Source organism: Protomyctophum parallelum (assembly GCF_964188405.1).
Source record: "Protomyctophum parallelum genome assembly, chromosome: 2".
Taxonomy (NCBI): Eukaryota; Metazoa; Chordata; class Actinopteri; order Myctophiformes; family Myctophidae; genus Protomyctophum; species Protomyctophum parallelum.
In genome coordinates, this window is record NC_139699.1 from 50038351 (window position 1) to 50064150 (window position 25800).

Sequence of the window (25800 nt, forward strand, 5' to 3'; positions counted from 1 at the left end):
GCTTCCAAGGTGTCCACTGGATTCCGTACCTTCTCTGTGCCGTGGAGGTCTTCATTATCCAGTCAATGGCTAACAGGAAGAGAAAGGGTGAGAGCAGACAACCTTGTCTGACCCCAGTCCTCATTTGGAATGCCTCTGTGAGCTGCCCTCCGTGGACCACCTTGCATGTCAGTCCCTCATAGGAGTTCCTGATGATGGAAACGATCTTGGTTGGCACCCCGTAATGTCGGAGAAGATTCCAGAGGGACTCTCTGTGCAGGCTGTCAAAGGCTTTCTCATAGTCCACAAAATTTATATAGAGGGAGGAGTTCCACTCTATTGACTGCTCCATGATGATGCGCAGCGCTGCAATCTGATCTGTGCAGGATCGATCCTTGCGGAAACCAGCTTGCTCATCACGGAGTTGTGCATCGATGAGGTCCTTCATCCTGTTCAAGATGACTCTGTTGAAGACCTTCCCTGGCACTGATAGCAGTGTGATCCCTCTATAATTTGCGCAATTGCTAAGGTCTCCTTTCTTCGGGATCTTGATGAGGTAGCCCTCTTTCCAATCTCCTGGCACTTGTTCTTCCTCCCAAATCTTCCTGAAGAGTGGATGAAGCAGCATCACAGTGGTTTCTAGGTCTGACTTCAATGCCTCCGCTGGAATGTTGTCCGGTCCTGCAGCTTTTCCATGTCTCAGCTGCTTGATGGCCTTCCTGATTTCCTCCATGGTTGGTGCGTTGCAGTCTATGGGTAGGTCTGTGTCAGCCTGTGCGATGTCTGGTGGGTTATGTGGTGCTGGCCGGTTTAGAAGTTCCTCAAAATACTCCATCCATCTGTTCTTCTGTTGCTCGTCTCCCGCTGTTATCGGTCTTCCCTCTTTGTCCTTCACAGGTCGTTCTGGTTTGCTGTACTTTCCTGCCAGCTTCTTGGTGATGTTGTAGAGTTCTCTCATGTTTCCCTCTCTTGCTGCTTGTTCTGCCTCTGTTGCCAGGTTGTTCATGTACTTTCGCTTATCTGCTCTGATGCTCTTCTTTACTAGTTTGTTTCCCTCTGTATACCTTTCTTGTGCCTTGGCCTTCTCCGCTCTTGTCCGACTGTTGTTCACTGCTGCCTTCTTTTCCCTCCTGCCTTGAATCTTTCGCAGACTTTCCTCTGAGATCCATTCCTTATGCTGGTGCTTCTTGGGGCCAAGCACTTCCTTGCAGGTAGACGTTACTGCCTCTTTTATCTCCTTCCACGTGCTCTCCAGAGTGCTCTCGTCCTCTTCCAGCAGCTCCTGTAGAACTTGGAATTTGTTCCGTAATGTTAGTCTGAACTCTTCCAGCTTGCTGGGTTCTCTCAGTGAAGCTGTGTTGTACCTGTGTTGTGTTGTGTGTGCCTGCATCCAGTTCTTTCTCAGCTTCAGCTTCAGACTGGCTACAACAAGGTGGTGGTCTGACCCCACATCTGCTCCTCTCTTTACTTTTACATCCTGCATGGACCTTCTGAATTTCTTACAGATACAGATATGGTCAATCTGGTTCTCTGTTATGTGGTCTGGTGATACCCAAGTGGCCTTGTGAATGTTCTTATGGGGAAAAACACTGCCGCCAATGACCAGGTTGTTCATAGCACACAGGTCCGCAAGCCTCTCCCCATTTTCATTCATGACCCCCAGTCCATGTCTTCCCATTATGTCTTCGTACCCTGTGTTGTCCCTTCCAATCTTGGCATTAAGGTCTCCCATCAGGATTGTGATGTCTCTCTCTGGGTGTTTTTCTATAATGGATTGCAGCCTGTTGTAGAACTGATCCTTGTCTGCTTCCTCGCCGTCATTGGTAGGAGCGTAGCACTGTATGATGTTCATATTGATCCTCTTATTCTTAGTTCGGAAGGATGCAGTGATGATCCTTTGTCCATGTGCTTCCCATCCTATGAGTGCTTTCTGTGCTGCTTTAGATAGCATCAGTGCTACTCCTTGCGTATGGGGGGCGTTGTCCTCTTCATGACCGGAGTACAGGAGCATCTCTCCTGAGGACAGACGTTTCTGTCCGGACTGTGTCCATCTTGTCTCGCTTATTCCGAGCAGCGTGAGATTGCTGTTCCTCATCATTGCTGCTACTTGGAATGTCTTTCCTGTCTCATACATGGTCCTCACATTCCATGTACCGATGTGAGCGGCCCTGGTTGAAAGAAGGGTGGTCGGCCATGTCGCTTCCAGAGACTTCTGGCTTTCACCACATGGCGTCATAGACCTTCCTACTGAAGACCCCTCTCTTCCCTGGGCCAAGGTGTTGATGTCTTGTTGATCTCTTGTTGGCGTTTCTGTAACATGTAAGTGTTTTATGGGATGGGGTTGTTGGCCCCACGCCCAACCCCCAACCTGGAGGGCCAGGTGCTGCTTTTCGTCCGGCCTCTCCTCTAGAAACCTGCCCGGCATGGTTAAACCTGCTGAGGGTATGAACCCCCTCCGGTAAAGCTTTCTGAGTCACGGAGGCACGCAAGCCTCTCCACCACGACAAGGTAGCAGCACATGGAGAAGTCTGGTGTTAATAAGGGGTCTTATGAATTGCTGTTTTCGTTGAACGTTTGTCTATTATGACATATGCCCAGAACAGGGATGCTAGGTTTATGTGGCTATACCCTAATCCTAACCCTAATAACATGCTTGGGCTGTTGGCTGTTGACTCACTGGGTAAGCTTTGCTGACTGATTGGCATGGATGACTAGTTTGCAGGCTGGCAGGATACATTTTGGTCTCGAATATATTCCAAGCACAACTCACTGATTTTCATATAAATGTCAAACAGCTGCAGGATTAAAGTGTGTTTGTGACAGAAATGAGAGAAGGAAGAAGAGAGAGGGAGGGGACACACACACACACACAGAGAGGCAGGAGGGCATGAGAGAGAGAAGCAGACGGAGATAAAGTTGGAGAGAGAGAAAGAAATAGAGGGATAAGTAATCATGTAGCTCCATCAGTGCATTGACAGCTAGAAGATTACTGCTCATCACCTGAACGACTTGACTGACAACCTACGCATGAGTGTGCACTGTGCACACGCTTGCACGCATGCATGTGCGTGTGTGAGATCCCTCAGCCATGTCCTGTTCTATCCTCAATTTGCTACACAAATCACAGCGCTATCGCGCTGTTTTTTTTTTTTTGGGGGGGGGGGGGGGGGAGTTGTTTCAGTCAAATGTTTGACTGTACGACCTACGTTTCAAGGGTTCTATAGGGCACAACGTGAAGGGCCTTGTTGTAGCACCATGAGGCAGAGTTGAAAGATTTAGGTTCTTCCTTGGCCTAGCGTGTGCAAAGTTTCATGCCGATCGCTCCAGTCGATCAGATTCATCTTGAAAATGTCAATGGCAACTCCTGGAGTCACATATTTCTATAGGCCCCCAATGTTGGTGTAGATCACCTGTCTAATTACAGTAGCCTATGCTTTTAAAAGCCTTTTTTGTCTAAATATTTATGCCTTATATGATGAAGCACATGTATAATGTGCTATAAAAATGGTGGTGTGCGGGCGAGCGGGCGGGTGATCGAGTGAGTGAGTGAGTGAGTGAGTGAGTGAGCACACACAATGTGGTGGAAACAGAGCTACACTTTCGAACCACCTGCCCACTATACCAAGCTACTGTATCAGAGACACATATTTCAACACAGATTACACACACACACACACACACACAACGTGAGTTTGAAACGTGCGTGCGTGTCCTTGACCTGGCCCTCGTTTTCTCTCAAAGCCTGTTTAACTCGGTGTGTCTATAAGTAACTGAGTGATACTTAAGCTTTTTTCTTGGCTTTGTGAAGAAATACATTTTAACTGGTTCAGCCCATCCAACGTCTGTACACGTCCTAGCGCATTTTCAATGATATCAAACGAGAGAAGAATATTCAGATTTTTTTTTTCATTATATTTTTTTGTTGGCCACCATACTCTTTGCTCTTCGTTCATCTGCAGAAATAATGCCTCGTATCTGCTTATCTAGGGAGCTCTCCGTGGTTTTGACCAGATGCATATACTAAGCTCTTCATTTCTGACTTCAACATGCCTCTCGTTCAAAATATAAAAGCGTAAGAGTAAAGAGTAAAGAGTAAAAGCGGCCATGTCTTCCCGGCACCCGAGCTTCTATTTTGAAGGAATCAAATTACTCTTCTCTCTCTTCATCTCTCTCTCTCTCTCTCTCTCTCTCTCTCTCTCTCTCTCTCTCTCTCTCTCTCTCTCTCTCTCTCTCGCTCCCGTCTCTGTTTGTCAGTTCAATGGGAAGGTCTGTCTGTGTGTCTCTTTCATTGTCTTTCTGTCTGTTCTGTATCTCTTTGTGTCTCTGTCTGTCTGTCTCTGTCCTCAATGACTTTGCTTTGAGTTTCCCCACCACACTCCCAATTTATGTCCTTCCTTTTTTTCCCTTTCAGTCTCATTCTCATTCTCCCTGTCTGTCTCCGTGTGTCAGTCTCGCTCCTTCTTTCTCTGCATACATATCTCTCTCACCCTGAAACCCCAGCTTTCTTCTGTAAGTCAGCCATTGAAATGAGAATTAGTATGAAGCCATTGTACGCAGACTCATTATCCCAGCTGCTTTGATTCCTGCTAAAAATTGAATGACGTTTGAACAGCCCCCTCAGTCCCCTATTTCCATTTCTCTTTGACCTCCCTTTGTCAAAATGTCGCTCTGTCTTCACCTCTAACTCCGGGTTTTTATGTCTGTATTTTCTCCCCAAAAATAGCTTGAGAGCGTATTATTTGCATTGTGGTTCTTTGCGTGCAAATGTGTGTGTGTGTGTGTGTGTGTGTGTGTGTGTGTGTGTGTGTGTGTGTGTGTGTGTGTGTGTGTGTGTGTGTGTGTGCGTGTGCGTGTACAAGACAGCTAAAATCGGAAAGCATTTAAATAAAACAACATAATGGCTAAGTTTAACCTGCTTTTTTTTGCCAAATCGTTACACAGTGGATAAAAGCATGACTTTTGATACAGATGTCCCTTGGGTCATCCTAAAACACCCTAAACTACTTTGCTTTTGCCTTTCTTTTTTTTTTTACTATTTTGAAAAACATTTTTGAATACTGTAGTTAAAATAGCCAATCTACAAACTCACAACGTGTCGATGTAGATTGGCTATTTTCACAATTAAAAAATGTTTTTCAAAATAGGCAAAGGCAAAGTGGTTTAGACATGAGGGGTTTAGCATGGATGAAAATAGAGCCCAGAGCCTTTTCTCCATAACACGCGCCTAGTGGGAACAAGAACATACCCTTTTTTCAGTATATTGTTTCAGCAGTCTCTCCTATAATCCGCTGTGGATCTTTGCTATTACTTATTCAACTATTTTTATTTGAAGTTCATTATTAACCCATTCTGACCTGAGATCAGATTCACACGAGGTTTCTGCCGGACACACACTGGTCTGATGAACCCATTCTGACCTGAGATCAGATTCTAAAAATGTCAGTCGTTCTTCGATTTTTTTTCAAAAATAGCAGACCTACAAGCTCGTATCGCGCCACTCGGTGGCGCGATATGAGCTTGTAGATCTGCTATTTTTCAATAGCTAAAGCATAACATGATGCCAACACCAAAATGGGTGCCCGTTCAGAATGGGTTAAAATATTGGAGGAATGTGACTTATTTTCATTCTGCTATAGTTCTCTGTTCTCAGAGCATAAATGGAGTACACTTCTGTACTCCAAAGCCTAGTTGTTTTTTGCCTCTAATGTGCTCCCCGTTTGGTTCCATATAATCGACAACTACTGTGTGATGCACGTCTCCACTAACCTCATCCCCCCCCCCCCCCCCCCCCCCCCGGTTTATATAAGCCTCCTCTCCCCGTCTAAGTTATATTAAGTCCAAATGGGGGTGTTTAAGCACACAACAGTGATCTGCAATCCAATGTGGACTTCTCTACTCTACCTCCACATACAGAATGATTTCCAATGGCTGCATGTGGGGAAAATCTTTAGAGTTAATTTAACACAGAGAGTGGTGCCGAAATGGACCCGAGTGGACCTGCATATAGTTCAAATGAACACTAAGGATTTTAACTGTGTATGTTTATGTGCACATTAATCACACATGTTAACCTTAATAAGGCAGCAGCATGTCTTACTCATTTAGTATCTTGACTCTCGAAGCTCGTTCATAACCAGGGGGTATGCATAACACACTGGCCTTCTCGTCTTCTTTTATTGACTTGGTCACATGCACACCATAATCTGACTCTGATTTATTGTTTCTGTAAATTATTTTAATGTCTCAGAAAGAAGGTTAACCCAGGATGGGGCATTAGCGCTTTGTGTTGTTTTATCAAACATGTCAAGCGATGGATTTTTTAAGCGACTGTGAAACAATTTCCAACAAAGAATAACCCCCCCCCCCCTGAAATGTGTGCCCAGTAGATCACAAAAGGTGTGCTCTACATTTACATTATTATTATTTATTTTTTTGTTTGTTTTGAACAGGTTAAAAACAGTTAATACAAAAACACAGTTAAAAGCAAAATCAAAACTAAGGCACAGCTTGCAGCAGAAGACAACAAAGGTCAGCCATATGCCTGCATAAACAGGTGGGTTTTGAGGTGAGTTTGGAATATGGTGAATAGAGTCCATGTTTCTAATATCAGGGGGGAGGGAGTTCCAGAGGTGAGGGGCAGAGCGGCTGAAGGCTCTTGACCCCATGGTGGACACTGGACAGACAGGCTGGGAAGACATTCAGAGTGATGGAGGAGGCAGACCTAAGAGACCAGGTGGACATGCTGACGTGGACAAGGTCAGACCGGTATGGGGGGGCAAGGTTATGAATGGCCTTGAATGTATGGAGAAGGATCTTGTAGTCGATGCTGTATTTGATGGGGAGCCAGTGGAGGGGTGATGTGACTGAGGACAGAGGTTCTGATGATGAGACGGGCAGCAGCGTTCTGGACTAGTTGGAGTTCATGGAGGAGTTTGTGGGGAGACCAAAAAGAAGGGAATTACATAGTTTATGTAGGAATTACATAATAGTGATGTTTGCAGACACAGACAAGTAGCATATGTGATGAACAACAGTTGCACTGTCGATCTCCTACACATTACTTGCAAGGTTTCTTAATTTACTGTGTACATGTTACATAATAGTACAATTATTTTATTATGTCATAGTCTATTCATTCCCTGTTGAATGTTTGACTCACTTGTTCTGTGTCTTGTACGTATAAGCATATGTTGTTGTTGTGAAGTACTGTATGAAAAGGCACTGAGGGGAAAGGGATACAATAAAGGATTCTAATTACTTCATTAATTATCACAGAGCAACCAGTAGTAGACAGGCTACAGTATATGGAAATAAATCCTTCTACTGAACAACTCAATTTGTAGTGTGGCATGTCTTTGGTACAAACCTACAATAACAATGTTATAGCCTAATACTGTACATTGCGATATGCAGTATGTGACCCCCCCCCCCCCCAGGGGTCAGCAACCTCTTTGACTTGAAGTGCCGTGTTTTTATTTATTTTTTATAGCTAGTGTGCCATGTCAACATTATGCTGAATTATGGCACCGCCATTCCAACAGATGTTGATTGTCGATAAATATAAAATATAACAACATTTCTTTCTTCTACCTGACTATTTTCTTTCACATCGGGACATTGTGATGAACATTATTAATAACTCACCTATCTCCCAGACTCCGTCCCCTGCAGTCACAGCTCAGGATTTGCATGCATTTGAGAGAGTTATGTTATTTTCAAAAGAAAGATCCTCTCTCACACACTTATGCCATGAGTGTGCCTGTGATCACCCTTCACTGTGCCAATGTTGGCACCCGTGCCGAAGGTTGCCTTCCCCTCATGGGCTACAGTAATCTTGCGAGGATAATTCTGAAACTGATTTGTTATGCAGCTTTTGCTGTAATAGATAAAGTCTGATTTGTTGATACCTTGTGCACCTTGTGTGATTGACTATAGTTCCGGTCCACGTCCTCCACCTGCTTGGTGGAGATAATGTATAGCTTTATGGTATGTGTTGTCTTATTGAATCACAATCTGTTTTGTTGTTGTTGTTTTTAGTTTAGTTTTTTTATGTTCACTCTTCTCTTTACCAGAATAATCTGGCAAAATGCTCAAAATAACTGATGTTGCATCATATCAGTGTTGAATAAAATAAATACATAATAATAATCAACGTGAACCAGGGGGTTGTTATTGAGATACAAAATATATACAAACTGTCTTAAACATTTAACCACTTGAGCCCCGGCCAGCATCCAAAAATATCAGATCTGTTGCTTTGCAAAGAGATGTGGTGTAAACCTTAAAGTCTGAGTGTAGAGACCACTCCGGTTCACTAAGTCTAGTGGGTTTCATTAGTTAAGGTTTGACCTGATAATTCTTCATCAACGGGCTATCGTGTGCTTTTACAGTAAACCATGTGCTTTTACAGTAAACCATGTGCTTTTACAGTTCAAACAGAGTATAGATTGTAGCATGTCAAAACGGAGAATTCCGTGTCCTAACGTTGTCAGAGTTTGCAATGGAACCTCTGTTTCCATCGCCAGTGGATTATTTGATGTGCCATAGCACTGGCGTGTCTTTGAATGATTTATTCTATTGTCTTTCATGTTGCAGGTTCGTTGGGGTCTGCTCTCAGCAAAAAGTGTTTTTATTCAAATACTTTCTTTTCTGTCCATGTTTTTTCCAGGTTGTCAGGGTTCATGCTGCCCTCCCCTACAGTCAGCACCGGATCCATACTGGCCCTGTGGTTTACCACCGACTTTGCTGTCAGCGCACAGGGCTTCAAGGCTGTATATGAAGGTAAGGGGGTGTGTGTGCGTGCGTGGCTGCGTGCGTGCATGCGTGCGTGCGTGTGGAGCATGCACACATTTGCGTATTATGTATGCAGGTAAGTGTTTACTACACGTAGTTCAAAACACCAGAGCAACTCTGCCAACACTGAGGGGAATTCAAGAACTAAAACAAAGAAAAGCCATTGATCATAATATTTAAAACATAATACTTAAAACACTTTTTAAACATTTAGAACTAATCCTGCCTTTAATCCTGTATCTTTTATTCATACATTTTGCGAACTCGTGCCAGTACTATTCAACGATGCATCGATCATTCTCCTGGCGGCTGCTTTCTCAGTCTTCCCATACAAACGCTTGTTGATTACATGTTCAGAATCCTGGTTGATGTTTAGTAATGCATGTACAGTATAGTCTCGCGTATATCCCAACAACTATTCCACAATTCCTGAATGCTATAGTCTGGAACTACACCTCCCAAAATCCGAGCAAGGAAGCTGCCATTTCCGTTCACAGAAATATATTTTCTTTTTCTATTTCCATTTCTTCTAATGCAGCAAGCTATATTTGCTTAGATGATTTCTATTTATATTGGGATATAGATTTGCGCGACTGTAAAGACGAAACGGAAGTGGGGAGGACGCTTCACTTCCGCTTTATCGCTTACTCATGATCAGAGCTTCCGGTGCTCCAGACTGTATGACGGAAGCGTTTGAAAATTGCAAGAGGCAACAGTCTGCATGGCTAATGCGAGACATGTGACATTCTGATGAAGTGATGCAATGGGGGAGAGAGTGCTCCTAAATCGCTGCCCTCCACACCTTCCAGTCTCGCATCATGGGGTGTTGAGCTCTGCGCTGTTGTAGCTCTGCTGCCTGTCGTTTGCCTATACGTACAGTACAGTTTGTCTATACGTACAGTTTGTCTATACGTACAGTAGGCGCAGTGCGCCACTTTGCCCTCCTGGCTGTGCCCTGGGTTGGCTGCAGTGTTGATTTTGGGAGTAAACTTAGATTTTACCTTAGTTATCGTCTACAGTTGTTTTTCAGTCGACAAAGTAGCATTTGTGCGGGCCTCGATGATGTTATACTGGCAGATTTCACACCTGGTTGCATGCTGAAAATTGCCGATCTACAAGCTTATAACGCGTCGTTGTGTGCTTGTAGATCGGCTATTTTCGGCTCCCTAGTCCCTCCTTAACATTTTAGTCTAGTTTTGGTCGATACAATTGTCAGTATAATTAGTCATAGTTTTAGTCATCATGGCTTAGTTTTTATTTAGTTTATACTGTAGATGAGAGGAAGCAGGGCATGATGTGGCTCCCGTCCACTGATGGCTTAAGTACATAATCCAGGACAAACCGTCTGACTCTTGTACCAGGTTGGGGGGCAGTAACGCCATAAGCCTTGTGTATCTTGATCATCATGCTTCTAGGCAGTGGATCAAATGTCTTTTTTAAATCAATAAAGCACAGCACCGCTTGTTGACAGTATTGGACCTGTTCTTACAGGTCTAACTGAACATTTTGATGCATCATCTCGTTGCCTGAGCTGTCAATTTGCAGTCAGGGAGAGTGCAGGCAGGTAGATAATACCGACTGAGCCGGTGAAGAACAACAAGTAGTACTTTCAACCCAGTGGCTAATGTGCCGGGGGCAGCAAAACAGCCTAATGATCATCATGCACTCACACCAAAGTGATATACTTTCAATCGTTCAATCCATTGCATCAAACAAACATCACATCACAGAGGCCCCTGCGGAAACACAGTACCGCTGTGAATGGCATTTATGTATCGCTGGTTTGGATAATGTTTTATCCCTGCTTCTGATCACACTGTAAATGTAGACTGATATGTTTGATATTTATGTTTGATAATATCAAAGTTTGACACTTTAAAGGCACATAACTTTAGCAAAATTAACATTAAAAAATGTATATATATATACATATATATATATATATATATATATATGTGAAAATAATGGAAAAATCCCGGCCCCCGCATGCATTAAAAGGACATTATGCTTGAGGGAGTCGTGACGTTTCCATTACTTGAATATTCAGCCAGTTTTCAAGCAACTTGTGTTTAGACGATCCTTAGAGACTTGCTGCTATAGGCAAAACGTTTTTAGTTTTGTGTTTTTTCCTAATAATTACAAAACAAAACAAGGTCTAATAATGGTGTGGCTGCCCTGGGGATGAGTTCTTGTAATACTGGCGGAATGGCGGATGGACCCAAGGTCGGACCCAAACAGTTCTGGGACTTACATAGGGATGAATGCATTTCTAGATGGCTTGCCCCTTAGATGCCACACCATAAAAAAGTTACATTTACAATTTTAGGCCTTTAGTCTGTTGAGCTCTGAAAACGCTATAAAACCCTTTGATTTATGGCTCAATTTATGGTTGTCCAGAAATATATCAGGATTCAATTTCTACAGTAGGCCTATGTCCAACCCTCATCTCTGTTATGGTGTACTAAATTAAAGATAATTTAACTCTGTGTAACACTAATTGAATAAATAAATATATTGTTTATAATTCATAATAATCGGATGAAAGTCAGAGAATTTGGGAGAGCTATATATCTGCAATGGATACTCATTTATTACACTCAGCCTCTCATACTGAGATAGTAATGATCACACACGCACGCACACGCACACACACACACACACACACACACACACACAGCCTTTGAACAGGACATTTTATGTTTATTACTGACAAAGGTATGTGTTGGATTCAAGCTTGCATAACATCAACTACAAATGGTGTGTGTGTGTGTGTGTGTGTGTGTGTGTGTGTGTGTGTGTGTGTGTGTGTGTGTGTGTGTGTGTGTGTGTGTGTGTGTGTGTGTGTGTGTGTGTGTGTGTGTGTGCGTGTGTGTCACCCATTCTCCAATCAGTTCTATCCGAGGATTTTGAAATTGCTCTCCCTTACTCCCTCTTAACCCTTCTTCTCTCTTCCAGTCATCTTCCTTTTCTCTCTCTTTAATATCCCATCCTTTCTCTCCCTCATTTTCCTCTTGCCTCCTCTCTCTCTCTCTCCCTTTGTATAAATATAACAGGAAGATTTCTATTCTGTCCTTTTATTGTCCTGAAAAACCTGCTTCCCACCTCACTCTTTTCTCCTCTCTCCCTCACGGTGTACGCGTGTCTGGTAATAAGGCTAGTTATATTAGCAAATCTTTGCTCGCGCTTTATTGAAGCAAACCAAATGGAGCCTTGAGCCTGAACACAGGGCTGTAGCTGATAAGAGCCCTGAGGTCCATCTATAGGGAGTGAGAGGGAGGGAGGAAGACTATGAGAGGAATGGGAAAACAGGGGTGGGGTCGAGGAAGAATCAAATGCTGCTCTAAGTGGTGGAAAGCAAGGCCTCGCTGATAAAATGTCCGTCTGCAAACCAGCCCTGCAAGACGAGATAATCATCAATTAATTTCCCCTGAAGGAAAGTGTATAGGGAAGGAAAGCGATAGCGAGAGTGGAGAGATGCGGCGAGAAGGAGGGAGATGCCGGGATGTATAAATGATGCGTAGCTTGTGGAGCTAGTTCAGGCGGATACTGGATACTCGAGAGGGTCACGTGCACCCAGTGTATGTGGCTTATGTAACGCTGACGTGGCCCACAGCTGACAAATTTGGCGGCGTATTTAAGCTCACCTCATTCCACTGTCTTCCGTCTCGTCTCATATGTCACATATACTGTATATAGTAACTGTACTGCAGTTTGGCAGTGGTGTAATGTAACTAAAGTACTTACAGTAAGTACAATGTTGAGGTATTTGTTTTACTTTGCTTGATGTTTTTCAATTTACAATACTTACTTGTACTCCACTACATCTCAGGGGCAAATATTGTACTTTTACTCCACTACATTCATTTAAAAACTTTAGTTACTTTGTAGATATTGATTATTATTAAAAATATATATATGCATGCCATTTGAAAGTAGCCAATCTACAAGCTCACAATGTGTCGCGATGTGACGCACTGTGAGCTTGTAGATCTGCTATTTTCAAAAGATGTTCATGCATTTAGAATTCCGGACTTTTACTTGTAAAGGTGTAGTTCTACCAGTTCTATCATGCAAATAATAGTATGCATTCATAATATTTCATGAGTGAGTACTTGTCCACCACTACAGATTGGCTGGTGTATACTAGGTCTTCAGTGCATCCACCGCCACCTCAGCACCACCAGTAGGCTCCCCCCTTGTGGGTTCTGTTTCCCCCTGGGGGCCTTTGTTATATATATCTCCCTTCTCCTATACTACTATAGGACCTATAGTTTTCTTCTAATTGTGCTGAGCAAGGAAGGAGCCTGTAGCAGACCATGAATAATATATCCATATAATATTCAAACCGTAAAGGGGCAAACCTTTGGAACTCTTTGCCCACGGTTCTACAACTAGAGACGGATGCATGGTAATGTCTTTTACAGAGGACTCAAACTATGGTTGAAATCAAATCAACTGTGCTCACATGTATAGTTTCTGACTGGTTACCTGAATGTTTAAGTACTTTTGTTTTGTATGATTTTGATGTAAAATATTACTAGTATATATATTTTTAGACTAAAGTGTTATCGAATTATTAGAAAGGTCTCCTGTAGACGGGTGTTAACGTTGAGAACATGTGTCTGGGTGTCCTGGCATCCCAGAACCACCTCCTTCTGCATGCCTAGAAGGATTAATTGGAAGACAGGAGCTGGGATTCTTCCTCTTCATCCGGAACCCAAAGGCTATACTCCAGTCTCTCTGCCACTACCCTTCACGTTTCCTTTATGGCCAGGCACAGGGCTTAATTGTCGGCTGATGCCCAGGTGTGATGTTGCCACAAATCCCCCAACCAAGGGAATGTGAGCTTCACAAAATGCACCTTGTGCTGAGAGGAGCACATTTCAGATTTTCAGATTTTTGTTGAAGGGGTAGCCCCTTGAGGTGCAGCATCTCATTTTCAAGGGGCGCCCACGAAACATAAATAGGATAAAACATACAGTATACCGATAATATACAGATACATACATATACTGTACACAGACAGATTGCGCACCCTCTCACACCCACCCCACCAACCACCACATCACCAGCTGTTTCCTTGTGGGGGTCTTTATTTGTGTAATAATATGTGGTTTTAGATATTTTAGATTTTAGCAGTGAGCCCAGTGTCTCTGATGTCATGGACACTGGGCTCACTGCTAAAATCTAAAATATCTAAAACCAGAAATCACACACATAAAGTTCCCCAGGAAAGTGTTCTAGCAAAAAGGGTTAAGTGTGGGAAGTGGGAACCAAGGAAAGAAGACAAATACATCAGCGTAAATGTCATTGCATTGGTACATGTCAGTTTAGAAGCATAAACAAGTTGAATAAAGATGTGAATGTAGGGAAGTCCTAAAGCGACTGAAGGATGAAATCGATGTAAGAGATAGAGGAAGATGGGACTTTGTAGCAGAAAGACCTCCAACCAACCTCATTAAGGAGTTCTGGTATTTTAAAGTAAGGGTATTGCAGATGTCCGAACCAAGTGGATATGACAAAGTAGACTGGGCCAAGTACTGCTTTAGGTAAGAATGGCACCTAAAATAAACACATTTATAAATGAAGAGAAACCAATGTATTTGCCTTCTTGATTTACGTTGCAAGCTGAAGCCAATAGAGCGAGTTGACCATGGTGTGATGAGTTCTACATGGACATCTCAATACAAACCTGTTTTTTTCCTAACAAAAAGCAATTGACAGATCTGGGTTGGTTATTCTGGGTGGCAAGGCACTGATGGTTAGCTCTTCTGCTTTCCCTGCCAACTGCATGCCAAGCACTTGATTTGTGTCTCCACTCTCCAGTCTTTGGGAGAGGCTGCACTTTACACCCAGCGAGGCTATGTCTAAATGTATCTGGCGTTGAACATACATAGGGGACATATAATGGACTTTTGGGGACAAAATGAAATAACTTATGGTCGATTGTAGATCGCTGTTTTTGACACATGACACCATCATGAGCAAAAACAAATCGTCCTATAGCAGTCCGGGACTGCCTTCTTTGCTGAGCCTGGGAGTCGATGGTCGCTGATGGGGTGTTTGTTTTACAATTTTACTAATTTACTAATTGAGTCCCTGTTCACGTCCTTCCAGATTATGTTCACTTTTCCTGTTTGGCAACACAGCCTTGGCACACCTATACTCGACTCTTGTCGAGTGACTTTGGACACAAAGATCAGCTTTATCAACTTTAAGCTTTATTCAAGCATTGGAGCAAACAATAGGCGTTTCGCTGATGTTACTCTCTATAATATATTTGGCAGATGCTAGGCAGTTACGATACATGTATTTGAGAGGTCTTTTGTGTCTATACTGCTGTTGGCTTGTTCAACAAACTATAATGAGCACCAGAAGTGTATCACTTACAATCTGTGATGTTCATGTTCTTTATTTTCATAATGGCATGCTATCTATCTTTCTATATGCATCACGTCTCTGTCTGTCTGTACGTGTGTACGGCTGAGATGCACGTAACTCGAGAACCGTTCGCCCCACCGACTTCAAATTCGACACACGCGTTCCACACCCCCACAGAGAGTGCAGTGCCGAGCCGGTCGGACCCACGGTTGTCCAGGACTGCCACAAAAGGCCTCTGTCCGGGCTCTGGACAGGGCCCCTGCCCATGTTCCATATATGGAGCTGGCCTGTTCTGACATCACAACACTCCATATTCGGGCATGCCTGACACAACACTGGCCATGCCTGACAAATAACTCCATATATGGGCATAGCGCTGGCCGGTTCTGACATCACAACACTTCATGGGCATCCCAGACACAGAACTCCATAGGAATAAAGGGACACAGAGAGACAGATACAGAAATCTCCATATGGACACAGACACATGGGTGGAACAGGTACTCTGACACGGGTACAACGGGTATTGCATGGCCGGGTGGGGCATGGATCCCCAACTTCCATCGTTACCGACTCTGTGCTCTACAGCCGAGCACCGGTCTAGTTTTGTGAAATTCGTATTGTCATCAGTGTGTTATTTGTTTTGTGCATTGTATCTTTCAATGTGTTACGTTTTGGGGAGCTGTCTTTATTGACGAAAATGTAATTCATTCCAAATTCATAATATAGCCTGTACAGTGTGTGTGTATATATAGGTATATGATATTTTATATAGTGTATAATATGTTTTATTTAAATATCTGACAAACAATTCAAGGCATTCAAGTTGCATTTACATCATTGTGGTAAGATGAATGACTCTGTCTTTAACCAGTTAGCATTAATCGCTCAGCGTGAACAAGCTGATGAGGCTGCATGGGAGGAGTGAGTGCTGGCCTCTCCTGATTGTGTGTGCATGCGTGCACACGTGCCTGTTCTTTTCACTGCTAAGCTCAAGAAACACCAACATCAAAGCCCCTTTTGTGTGTAAGCATGTGTGCACGCACGCACGCACACACGCACGCAGGCACACGCACGCAGGGACACAGGCACGCACGCACGCACGCACGCACACACACACACACACACACACACACACACACACACACACACACACACACACACACACACACACACACACACACACAGGCAGTATGGTTTAATCTTTAAGTATAAGGTTTCTGGTCCCTAGGTACAGTTTCCTCTCCCGTTAAGGGATTTCTGTGAAAAACACAACTTGGAAACATTTTAAAGTGACACATACTCTCTCTCTCTCTCTCTCTCTCTCTCTCTCTCTCTCTCTCTCGTGCGTGTGCGCGCGTGCACACACACACACACACACACACACACACACACACACACACACACACACACACACACACACACACACACACACACACACACACTCCTCTCATCTAACTGCCTTTGTTATTTCTTTATTGCTTTCCCACAATGCTCCCTATCCAATCAATATGTATCCAATCGTGTGTGTGTGTGTGTGTGTGTGTGTGTGTGCGTGTGTGTGCGTGTGTGCGTGCGTGCGTAAGTGTTTACAGTACGTGAGTGTGTGTGTGAGCAAGCACATGCTGTGCATAGTGTGTATGTCTGGCACTGTGCTCGCTGGTGTGCGTGCGTGTGCGCTCTTAAGCAGTGTGGTTCTTTGTGCCAACATCACGCTGTTACAGCATTACATACCATGGTGCTTGCACTGTATGTCCTGTTATATTACATCACAGCATGTGTGTGAGAGAGATGTATGTGTGTGAAATTGTTTTGCTGTAGGCATCTCTCTCGCTCTCTCTCTGGTATATTATGGTACTGTAGGCCTATAGAATCCATTAGAAACAGTTCGACAGCAGGTTTGAAATCTTGCTGATGTGATTTACTGTTTACTAGACCCTCTGTATCTGGTCACCCTCCGATGCAATGGATTTGATGCGCCAAAAACATGCACGCATGCAGGCCTTATTGCTTGCGGACTGTTGAAACGTCGGATATCTCACACTGCAACACCCCCTCTGTGTCAATTTAACTCTGGGAGTGTGCAAATGATGTGGTTTCATTCGTATACACTCTCTGAGTTACAAATGGATACACAGGATCACGGAGGATTGTATCGCGTGGGCTTATACCCATCCAGCTTTCCTTTTTATGTTTTATTCGTGTCCCGGTGCTGCTGAACAACTGGGATTCCCTTTGTTGTCTTTTATCACACCAATTTGTGTCACTCTATCTCAGAGGGATGCAAAACAACGGCTGCCAAATGTATACGGCTGCCGATGGGAGCTGTGACATCACCGCCGCCCGCCATTCTGTTGTTATTTAACCGTGAATGACATATCACAAACAAACAATGACTTGGACTTCTGGCATCGAGATGGGTTTAACGGCGCAGCTCATAGGAGTCAAAAGTCAAAATGCACGATAATTGAAATTTGTAGCCGGCAATTTAGCCGGCAATTGTAAACAACCTGTGACTTTTATTACATTTTGATTCCCTGTAACACAGTGCACAATGCCTCCATTGATTTTGTCCCAGACTTATACTCAGATTGATTTGTCAAGGTTTCCAAAACCATAGTGTGATTTGTTTACATTGCAATTTAGTGCCGCATAATGTACAAAATGAATCAATTTCTTACCAGATAAGACCTTTGCAAATTAAATTTGTGTGATTGTCCCTGCATCCATTTTATAGCAAAAAGCAGCTCAATCATTTGAATTAATTCAGTAACACAAGCGTGTTATCGATAACTTTGTTTATTATAATGAATAAATCCCCCATACTGTCTGAAGGGCATGCTATTATAAGAATATTCATATATAATCGAGACAATGTAACATTATGTTCATTGATGGAGATACACACTGGAAAACGTAAAGTTTACAGGCTCACTGCGGAATTGGCTAAACCCGTCTTTTTTCCCATTGTCTTTCCCTACCGAATCCGCTAAATCCACCTTTTATGTTTAATTTACTTAATTTACAAGTCTACATCATAATGTAGAATTATTTTTGATCAATGGGTTGGGTCTGAGAGGCTAAATCTCATCAAATGGTGGTCCGTGGCTCAAATGCTGAAAGAATAATGGGCCTTGATATGCAAAAGGTTGAAGACCACTGGTGTAGAGGGAATAAAAAGAAGCAGACCAATTATAGACCCCTGGGGAACCCCCGGTCAACTACGTATATAGGCTTTAGTGGTTAATCCATTCCACACACTCTTCTTCTAAAGTTTAGAAGAAGAGTGTGTGGAATCAATCAATCAAAACACAGAGACCGTTTAGAATCTAAACGGTCTCTGTGTTTTGATTGATTGATTCGTTTAAATGTAAAAACAGCAACAGTGAAGTACAGTCAAACACTCAGTCCAAAAGGAATAGCACTGAAAAGATGTCCTTGCGGTCTTGTTTCTTTTTAGGTGCCATGCAAACAAACCATGACATGAAGACAATTCAATATCATCACAGGGAAAACAAACACAAACTGCAGAGTGGGGAAGAAAGGAAGTGGGGTGCATCAACTGTTTAAGGGAGAAGTGATCATTTCCTCTCCCTTCGGCCTGCTGAAAGGTGCATTTTCAGGCCTGTACCCCTTTTGGTGTTTTAAGCATAATATGCTTAAAACTTAGCTAAAGTTAAAATATAGCAAAAAATATAGTTAAAGCATTATGTTATGCTTTAGCTATTGAAAAATAGCAGATCTACAGGCTCATATATGAACTTGTAGGTCTGCTATTTTCTGAAAATCATGAAAATGTGGTGCAAATCTTTGAATAATATATTTTTTCAGAGTGAACGTTTTTAATAGTACAGCAGATAATAGGAACGATCTTTCACTTGGTGATACAAGCGTGAAATTTGGCATGAACATGCCTCTGGGTCACCTCTTTAACTTTTTTAACCGAGCCAACGAAAAATCCAATATGGCGGTCATTTTTCAAGATGGCCGCCAAATAAAAAAGGCACACGTTCCACTCACCCACAGGGAGTGCAGTGCCCGGTCTCGAGTCGGCCGCACCCATGGTTGTCCAGAACCGCCACAAAAGGCCTTTTTTATTTGGCGGCCATCTTGAAAAATGACCGCCATATTAACTTTTTCGCTGGCTCGGTTAAAAAAGTTAAAGAGGTGACCCAGAGGCATGTTCATGCCAAATTTCACGCTTGTATCACCAAGTGAAAGGTTCTCTCACAATATGGCTGTTAGCCGCTGTACTATAACTCAAATCTTTGCTTCTGGAGGGATCCCTGGAACGACATATTTTAAGATGGGGGTTGGCAGCCAATTACACGGTCCTTGACGTGAAAAACTTTGAGAACCACTGACATAGTAATATAGGTTTTTCAGAAAACTGATTTAGAAGAAAGTTTTTAAATTTCGATCACAGGCCTAAATGTTTTTTTTAATGCAAGTGATCTGCATGTTTTGAGGGAGGGGGCATTCCACACTTGGGTGGCAGTGCTGTAGAAGGAGAATTTTTCCCATATTTGTTTTGAAAGTGGGTGGTACCAGATTGTTGTTCTCGCTCCCTCTAGTATTGTGGCTGTGGGTGTCGCTCACGTTTTTGAGGTGTACAGTATGATTTATGAAGGCAATCACTTCTTGAGCTCATGTAGTGAAAGCTGAAATGAGCAACTCCAGAAAGGACATGATGATAGCGTCACCATTGGCCTTGGCTATTGTTCTCTTAATCAATTCAATGTTCAGGTCAGGATCTGAAGGTTTCCTATAGAGTTGAAAAGGGGAAGTTGAAGAATGTCACTGATTGAGTTTTTGTCTGAATCCATGCGTACTGGGGGAGGACGGAGAATCCAACGCTTACTATATTGATTGGCTGAGCACGGAATGTGATGTATGATGATGTGTGATGACTCACTTCACGCAAGTGTGATTTTTATTGGTAAAAATGCATACAGTATGTTGTGAATTTGGAGAATCTACATAGCCTTAGTACTGTCTTTATGTGCCCATCGTTATAAATACTTTGTGGTAATTATTTATTATTATTATTAATTATTCTGATATGATCCGGTTGAATATGGTTGATTTTTCCATCATATTGTGATCATTGCTAATATGTGACCCTCCCAGTATTTTCAACCACAAGTCGGCTCTAATGAAACTTCACAATAGACCAAAATACTTTTTTTTTTTTTTTGTGGTTTTCGTTTTTTAGCCACATTAACACAGTTGGAATGTTAAAGAATGTTTTTATTCCATCAGAAAGTCGTTTTAGTGTCATTAAGTCGTTGTAATTACATTGCAAAAATGTCTCTATAATTACAGATTATTCGCGTATTTTGGGGGTGTGAACATTCCTGCACGTATTTACATAGAGCTGTTTCGATTGGCCATACCTATGTATTGTTCTCCAGTCATTCTTATCAGCCAACTGTCTATTAAACAGTAGATGTGAAACATACCTATGGCAGGAGCAACACAGAATCAATCTTTATGGATTGAAGTTTAATCTAAAAAAACATCTTTGGGGGTATTCCTTATCCAGGCATTATGTCGCAGCAATAGTGGGCAGTGGGTATATTGATTAAACTGCATGTATTCAGACAGAAAATATTATCCTTTTGATAAGCTAATCATTGAGACGAATGAATATTAATTGGGTTGGAATGAATATCATATGATTGGAATATCTTTGATGTAATAGGATTGAGTGAAAATAGCATATTATGCAACAGGCACAGAAACACAAACATGAATCTCTACAAAACACACACACACTTTACACATGTGTGCACGCACACACGCACCCGCACACACGCACGCACGCACGAACGAACGCACACACACACCCGCACACGCGTCCACACACAAAATGATATTGTATGTGTGTATGTACATCAAAGTATTTATATGCACTGTAACATCCATGTTAATAGTGACAACTCCTTTAGGACTGCAATTCATATAATTCAGTTTGTAACTAAAACACGGACAATGAATGCTGCAGGCGCATGCTGCAGTTCTAGAACCAATGCTGCAGCATGCTGCAGCTCTAGAACCAATGCTGCAGCATGCTGCAGTTCTAGATCCAATGCTGCAGCATGCTGCAGCTCTAGAACCAATGCTGCAGCATGCTGCAGTTCTATAGAACCAATGCCACAGCCATGCTGTCATGTTGTACCCCAGCGCAACTCAGGAAAACATGTAATAAACGAGTAAATGAGTACCACACAACTAGACTTAACTTAGATAGAGCACACAGACACACACACACACACACACACACACACACACACACACACACACACACACACACACACACACACACACACACACACACACACACACACACACACACACACAGTATTATGTTACTTCTGGAGATACTGATGAAATGGTTCTCTGTTTAGCATTACAAAAACACATTCAAACAACTTGGCCAGACTTGGGATGTTTCAACAGAACTCTTTGACCGACTGCAGCAGTTCACTTGTAGCTGGTACCTGTCTGGGACCACCTCCAGTGACCAGGAGAGGGGAGTTGTTCCAGTCAATTCCCACCATGTAGAGAATGTCTATTTCTCCATGCCCTCCGTGCCAATTACCAGACTAGAATATGGCGATGCTCTCTGCAGACTCATCCGCACCAGATCCCATACAGAGTGGATGGACAACTGTTGATGGTGGAGATTTAGCAATGCAGTGGATGCGCACAGCCCCTGCACCAGATGTAGTCCTTGAGTTTTTGGCCTGTAAATGTGCACAAGTATGCAAGCTTCCTAACTGCAGTTGTCTCAGCAATGGTTTGAGATGTACAGACCTCTGCAAACTCCAGAACTGTATATGTGACGGGAGCCGGTTAAATCAATAAGGCATTTAGAAACACAGTAGTATCATTTAAAGTGCACTTATTAAAAGTGCGAGTGCGTTGTACTGTGTGACTGTTAAAAGTGTAGCCGACCTACGCCACCCTTTGGTTTAAAACAGAGTAAAAGGGAACTCTTAAAAACAATAAAAAGGACACCCAGGTTCGAGTTAAAAACCAGTTAAAAAGAGCATATAAGTTAAAGGAAAACTGTTAAAAGACTGATACAGGACAGGGTTTTGGGGAGTTACAAAATCGAACTTTATTTCCTTATACACGGGCACTCTAAAATGGCCAGTAGAAAAATACAATGAACTTAAAACGCCCTAAACCTAAAACCCTAACCAATCCTATATAACTAACTAAACTAAAATCTTGACCAAAAACAAAACAAAACAATCAATCACAATTAAAATGTCCGGATAGCAATGTGCAAATACAGCAAAGGGGAGGTTGTGCAGACAGTCAGGGAAGGAGCCAGGTCTAGTAGTCACTGAAACACACAAATACAGTGCGGCAGTTCATCTGTTCTACGTCACAAATTCAGTTCAGACAGGGAAGTAGTCAAGGTTGGCAATACTGCGTGTTCAGGTACTTACAGGCGACCCAGGGTATGAACCTGGGTCTATCTGTCTTCTGCTTGCAGTATGCAACTTCTCCGTCTCGTCTATCGTTCAAGTTCGCCTGTCGCACTTGGAGTTGGACGCCTTCTCGTCTGGCTCGTCACACCGGTGGCTCTGGAGCTCGCTGTGGCTCTATAAAGTGCAGAGTGCAATCCGGTCCGTCTCCCCTGTGATTAATCCCCCTTGCTGTCCGGTGCCGGCGGTGCTGCTATCGTCTCTACCGAAACCGTCACTCTTCTCTTTGTCTCGTCTCGTCTCGTCTCCCGTCGCTCTCTCTGTCACAAACATTTGTGCACCGCGCCCGTGTGTCGGGGGACCCTCCCCTGACCGAACTCTGCTTCTGATTGGCCTGGGAGCTCCCCTACTGATCACTATCTAGATTACACAGCCGCTGTCCATCATTAACCAGTCCTGGGGCAGTGGCAGAAAAACAATTACAGAAACACAAGTATACCAAACACAAATCATGCACAAAAATAATCAACTCAATTATAACACAGCAAAATAACACAGCAAAATAAGGAAATAAACAGTAATAAAAAAGGAAAAGTGTTTTCTGCTTGCTGACATATACAAGCCAAGCACCTGAGGAAGATTCAATGCCTATTAGCCTACAGTTGAACAAGACAGTTCTGATGAGGAAGAGGTTCCATAGTTCAATACAGCCATTGACATATAGACGTAATTTAGTGTTTTCAGTGTTTTACGCTCTTCCACAACCTGTGCAACTTTAATCTACGGCTTCCGAATCAGAGGAGAAAATGCGAAAACCATGTGTAGTATTATAGGACATTTTGGATCCAAAATTACCTTGACATTGATCTTTGACACATGACCCTGAACTTGAATTGCTTCAGTCACCTTAAATCAACTCGGCACCCCAGAAAATGTATACTTTGATGTCAGAATCATCCAAATCGGCCCATTAGTCGTTGAGTTATGCCTTTCACTATTTCACAATTGTTTTCATCATATATCAGATATAAGGGCCAAAAACAAGTAATCAGCTGCCATTTTGACATTGCTATCACATCATTTCATAAACTACAGACATGTAGCAATACAAAAAGCACATTGTCGCTTTGTCCCTTTTTATGGCAACGATATCCGATAATAAGGCCTCTGGCCTAAGGACTAATTGTGGATTTTCCCGGTATGGCTACAAGAAGTATAATTCAGCATGTCTGTTGTTCTATTATGATGTTGGTCATGCCCATCCATGGTACAAACATCAGAAATGTGCATAAAAGTGAATAATTTTGGAGTTTAGAGAACAATGAATTCTATGGTTTTGCATAATCAGATTATACCCCTAAAATCATATTCAGCTGCCCTTCTGAAACTGCTATCACACAATGTAGCACTCCTGGATGTCAGATGAACAAAATGAGACCACATAATGTCTTGTCCCTTTTTAGGGCAACGATATCTCACCCGGCCTAAGGACAAATTCCCCACTTTTGACGTAGATCTACACTGTACATCATTACAAATAGTCTGGCCCCTCGCCATTGGCGTAGATCTACGGCAAATAGTATTTTATAGTGGTTACAGATATCTCGCTCATTATAGGAAGTGTTTCATGACTCTGGGACCAAGCTGAACCAAATAATAACGATATTATAAAGGGTGGAGAAAGAAAAATGTGTCTGCTATCAATGAACCCTCTACTGTATTAGCTCGATATTGATCTCATATCACACACAGCTCGTATCATTACTGCTGTGCGTTTATTCCAGATGTGGTAGGAATGATTTTCACAGCAAGCACATCGAATCATTAAACGAAGTGCAGACTAGTGAAATTGCCAACTAGGAAAATCAACTTCTGTCAGATATTGGAATGGTCTCTCTCTCTCTCTCTCTCTCTCTCTCTCTCTCTCTCTGTGTGTGCGTGTGTGCGTGTGCGCGTGCGTGCGTGCGATATAGTGACAGGGGGTAATCAGAGAGGGACACAGCTTGAGAGACGAGTAGAGTGCAAAGTAAGGATGGTACAGTACTTCATTCCACCATTTGGACATATTGACTTAAACACCATGGGAGGCTCTACGTGTGTGTGTGTGCGTGCGTGCGTGCGTGCGCCGCTGTGCGCATATGTGTCATATAAGGCTCTTGTTATTGAATCTATAGCAGTAGTCAGCTTTATTGATCTAAAAACAGCAATGTCAACTACCCTGTAGTGTGTGTGTGTGTGTGTGTGTGTGTGTGTGTGTGTGTGTGTGTGTGTGTGTGTGTGTGTGTGTGTGTGTGTGTGTGTGTGTGTGTGTGTGTGTGTGTGTGTGTGTGTGTGTGTGTGTGTAAAAACCAAAACAGAGGACTATTACATGCTTTGATGATGTGAACACTCTCTCTCTCTCTCTCTCTCTCTCTCTCACACCCACACACACACACACACACACACACACACACACACACACACACACACACACACACACACACACACACACACACACACACACACACACACACACACACACACACACACACACACACACACCCACACACACTTACACACTTACACACTTGGGATGAGGGTTTAATCAACTTCCCATGGTGTAGTAAAGTCAATATGACCTCTTAGTAGATTGGACTTGGTGCTCTCTCTCTCTCTCTCTCTCTCTCTCTCTCTCTCTCTCTCTCTCTCATATATTCTGCAAGGCTCTCTCTTCCTCTGTCCACTTGTACTCCTATCCTACTCATCTCCTGCCCTCTTTAGTGCCATTCATTAACCCTTTGCCAACAAGGCAATAGACTAACACATAAACACATAGATGACCATTTGTACTCCCGTAAAGTCTGGAGGGGTAGGTGGAATGAGGGTCAGAGGGCTCTGCAGACTCTCTCTCACTCTTACTGTATATACGCGTCGTTCACAGCTCTGTTTCATACACAATAATTCCATCTACTGTACTAGGAAATTGCATTCATCCGATGGATGAATTGAAATGATACTTTTTTTTTTGTGTGTAACGTGCAATTGACTTGAGTATCCGAAAAGCGCTCCATATAGTGTAGATAATTGAATGAAATAGCGTCTTTGGCTATTTCTCTCAGAAATCCGTAAAACAAATTCAATTGAGTGTCCGAGAAGCACTCCATAAATATAATATATAATAATAAGCAACTGAAGTCCGAGGAGTCAGCTATGGGGCTTGATGCAC

The 25800-nt window shown here is 42.8% G+C and overlaps 1 protein-coding gene across 1 annotated transcript in view; it reads left to right on the forward strand.

Annotated features, from left to right (window-relative positions):
* The window catches only part of LOC310878179 (CUB and sushi domain-containing protein 1-like), a 740702-nt gene that overhangs the window by 217827 nt on the left and 497075 nt on the right, over positions 1 to 25800 (forward strand). The window contains exon 3 of the mRNA XM_083792333.1: positions 8648 to 8760. Within this exon, the coding sequence (XP_083648459.1) occupies positions 8648 to 8760 (113 nt within the window). The remainder of the gene's footprint in view (positions 1 to 8647; positions 8761 to 25800) is intronic.